Below are 3,712 nucleotides of genomic sequence, written 5' to 3' on the forward strand. Positions count from 1 at the left end.
ATGAAGTCCATGTAAGCTGCCAAGAACTGAAATTTTGAAGAGTATATAGAGTCTGGCTGTTGAAGGGAGACGCAACTCAAACCACCAAATGTAATAATGTAAGAGTCAGTATGTGTTTTGGAAAGCGTAATGCCAAAAGGGAAGTACATGCCCTATCCGAGTCTTAGCCTACCTGCTGATCTCTTCTGAATGGTGCAGAATGCAGCTGCCAACTCTCAAGGTCCGCTATTGTAACAGGTGAGCCAGAGGCCCCAGGCTTGCTGCTAAATTTAGCTCTGCATGTGGGGATTTCACACTTTGCAGCCCCTTGGAGAGAGGAGGATTGGCAAATGACTGTGTATAAAAGTAGAAAGCACTCGGGAATTTCACCACCAAGCTAGATTTAGATCAGAGTAAAGGGGCCAATCTAAATTGGTAACAGACTAGAGAGAGCTGCATGTCTGGTGGCGGTGGCGTTAACCTGCCGTCCGGTCCAGACAGTTTCTCTCTCCCCACCACCGCAGATCCCGAGGGAGCACCCTGTGAAATTTGATGACCACCTTTTAAGTGCCAGAGACAACTGATTGTTTTTTAACGGGGGTAGAATTATTTTAAGCAGGTAGAAATTAACAGGCGCATGTTAGCTCTTCAGCTGGAGAGTAGATGACCAGCCTTCTAATTTCTAATTTCTAAACAGGACTCATCTCCTTTGGTTCCGTTTTGCAACGTTCATTTAAAAAAAAAAAGTCAAATTCTTTCTCTACTACTGGCATACTAGGCTTCTTATGAGAATGAGAATGGAATTTTTTAAAAATATATTTCTCTTATAGGTAATAAGCCAAACACTTCATCTTTTGGCAGGGATCAGGAAGGGAAAAGCATTTTCTGGGAAAGACGAATGTAACATTTGAGGACATTGATCTTAATAAAGATTTGTAGGAGGGTGGTGTTTAGTCCTTTGCTCCTTTGTCTTCTTCTTACACTCAGATCTAAAAGGACCCCAGTGACTAAATAGTTCTCTGATCATTTTTCAGAAAGAAAAACCTGGCACCCAGGGGCTTGAATGTTTTGTCCAAAGCCACAATCATACAGTGACAGAATACCAAGATTATTTCATTCTGCTTTAAAGTCTAGTCCAGTCTTTTTTTGCCAGGGCCACCTTTAAACAAAACTCGTATTTGGGTGCAACTCAATCCTGGAGCGTGACAGGGCGGGAGAAAAAGGTAAAGAAGCTGCGTGTATAATGTAAGGTTTATTGTCACGAGCACATTTGGACTTAATTTTCCCTTGGTTTCGGGGAAGCTCATCATTCCGGATTTTTGTAATACATCTGCCATTATCTGAGTTTTTAGAAGTCCAGTAATAGTAATAACACAGATATAAAATGCACATTTTCCCTCTCTAGATGAATTTGTGGACTAGCAACTTCTTTCTGCAAACTTGCAACAGTTTTTTAAAATCTCTTCTTTGGTTTGGGACAAACCCGATGGCCTTGGATGATAAAATCACTGCTCCTTTGGGAAAAGGTTCGTGGTCCCTTCCATCAACCTCTGACATGATTTAGCTTCATGTCAGTGGAGGCAATTCTTTAGGGTCCAAGTGCTCAATTAAAACTTGTCCTTTTCTCGGGGGTACCCTCTTTGAACGATCAGCCCCTGTGAAAGCAGATCTTTCTTGTTCTCAGAGCTTCCAGGGATCCTGTGTTTTGTTGTTGTTGTTTTTGGGTTTTTTGTTTTTTGTTTTTTACAATAGCTGCATATGAATTTCTGTGGTCTGAGGTTTGCTCAAGGCCCAGGCTCTCTTTGGTTACTATGGCAACCTGCCCTCCCAACCAGCTGCCATTTCCTTTATTCCTGGCAAAGAATGAGTCTTAAACCTCTTAGCCCACAAGCAGAATCAAGATAAAGAACAACACAAAAAAACCACAACAGCTCGTTAAATAAGCAACTTGTTGATTCCCTACACGGGAAGCCACGTGCAACGAAGCGAGCTCTCCTGGACAGCAACATAGAAGAGTTTACTGACACCTACTAGAGCCCGTGTTCATCCCGGCTTTAGGGAGTGGGGATTCGACTCTGCATCTCTACATCCGTGAACTGAGGGACACTTTCCGTGCTCTCGGAAGTGATGGGTGAGATGACATGTTTGAGCCGAAGGAGCATGGTGAAGAGCAGGATGAGGAGAATGGCCAGGAGGCTCAGGAATAAGCCCACATACATGTAGAGGTTGGAATACTTATCTGAAGTGGTGTCAACCTCTGTTGCCAGGGTGGGGAAATGGGCCCGGCCGGTGAGATTTCCATGGTACTTGAAATGCACCTCCGTCATCACTCAAGACTTCAGTGGGTACCTATTTCTCTTTGTTTTCTATTGCCTTCGAGGCATTCCACAGTCACTCAGACTGTCTCTGAATATACTGGGGGTGTTCTAACAATCTCACACAGAGCGATCACGACCCGAACCAAGTCAGTGGCGCACAAGCAAGAAAATGGTGATGTTCTGATTTGGCAATGGCCACACTCTGTTCTCCAGCCCAGCACCCCGTCCCTTGATAGGTTTTATCAGAAACTCTTAATCATTAAAAATATAATATAGAGAGAACTCTTATTTTCCACAGTCCTACTCTTATACTGATTAAGACAAATAATGGTGAAACTGCTTTGTAATACTGCTATGGGGACAAGAAATCTCCAAGTATGAAATCAGACTTTTACTCTAATTACGTAGATTTAACTGGGTTCTTCTGTGAGGAGACTTTCTAAATGCTTTTGTGCATTTCAGTCTCAGCATATCTGAATTTTCACCCTTCTTGTCTCAGAATCTCCCCTCAGGCTGGAGCTGGTAAGGTTCCTACCCAGCTGCCACGGCTCGAGGGCTGTAAGTCTAGAGGACGTGTGTTGACATCCCTCACCGTAGGTTGGAGGGAAAACGTTGTCAGACCTGGGAATTTCTCGGAAGGAGGAGGTCTCAGAGATGCTGACAGCAGTAGGTCTAGGCTCAGGAGATTTGACTCTTAAGATTCTTCAACAGATTTATATTCCTGAAAATCAAAAATAGAAATAGAAGATTCAGGTATCTAAGAGAAACAGATGGCAATTTCTTTGGAGATACAAATTAAGGGACATATTGCAAAATGTTTGCTAAGGGCAAATTAGTTTTAAAATGATATCCTGAATTTTCAGTTTGAATGCCTTTTGCCATGTGGTAAATGGCTATTAAAGAAAGGAAAAATTCGGATCACTGAACAGCAACTAATAACTAGGCTAGATTAGGATAGTGTTTTCCAAACTAATTGGTCATAAGATTTACCCAAGGCACTTAATAAAATATAGACCAAGGGCCCCAAAGTAGACTTTCTAAATCATAATCTCCACAGTAGGGGCCTGGAGACCACTCTAGAGAGTCAGATTTTATCGGTCTGGGGTGGGATCCAAACACCGGTGTTTTTTTAAAGTTCCCAAGTGACTCTCAAGTGCAGCTAGGATGAGAACCACTGCTTTGGCTTAACCAGGAAATTCTAGCATTAAAATATAGAAGACCTAAGGGTGTCTGGCTGGCTTAGTTGGTAGAGCACGTGAGTGTTGATCTCAGGGTTGGGAGTTCAAGCCCCCACGTTGGGCATGGAGCCTATGTAAAATAAAATAATAAAATAAAATAAAATAAAATAAAATAAAATAAAATAAAATAAAGACCTAAATCTAAGGATTCATTTTTCAAACTCCAGGGCACAGTGC

The 3,712-nt window shown here is 42.3% G+C and overlaps 1 protein-coding gene across 1 annotated transcript; it reads right to left on the reverse strand.

Moving 5' to 3' along the window:
• Positions 1–967: 967 nt before the first annotated feature.
• On the reverse strand, positions 968–2,983 carry SERTM2 (serine rich and transmembrane domain containing 2). The gene has a single exon (XM_040644209.1). It carries the CDS (start codon positions 2,304–2,306, stop codon positions 2,034–2,036), a length of 273 nt encoding a protein of 90 aa, XP_040500143.1. The 5' UTR covers positions 2,307–2,983; the 3' UTR covers positions 968–2,033.
• Between the last annotated feature and the right edge of the window lie 729 nt (positions 2,984–3,712).

This window comes from Ursus maritimus, assembly GCF_017311325.1.
Source record: "Ursus maritimus isolate PB19 chromosome X unlocalized genomic scaffold, ASM1731132v1 scaffold_X1, whole genome shotgun sequence".
NCBI lineage: Eukaryota > Metazoa > Chordata > Mammalia > Carnivora > Ursidae > Ursus > Ursus maritimus.

What these genes read in the sequence shown, in the direction of transcription:
- SERTM2 (XM_040644209.1), bottom strand. Translation starts at nt 2,306, where the DNA reads ATGACGGAGGTGCATTTCAAGTACCATGGAAATCTCACCGGCCGGGCC.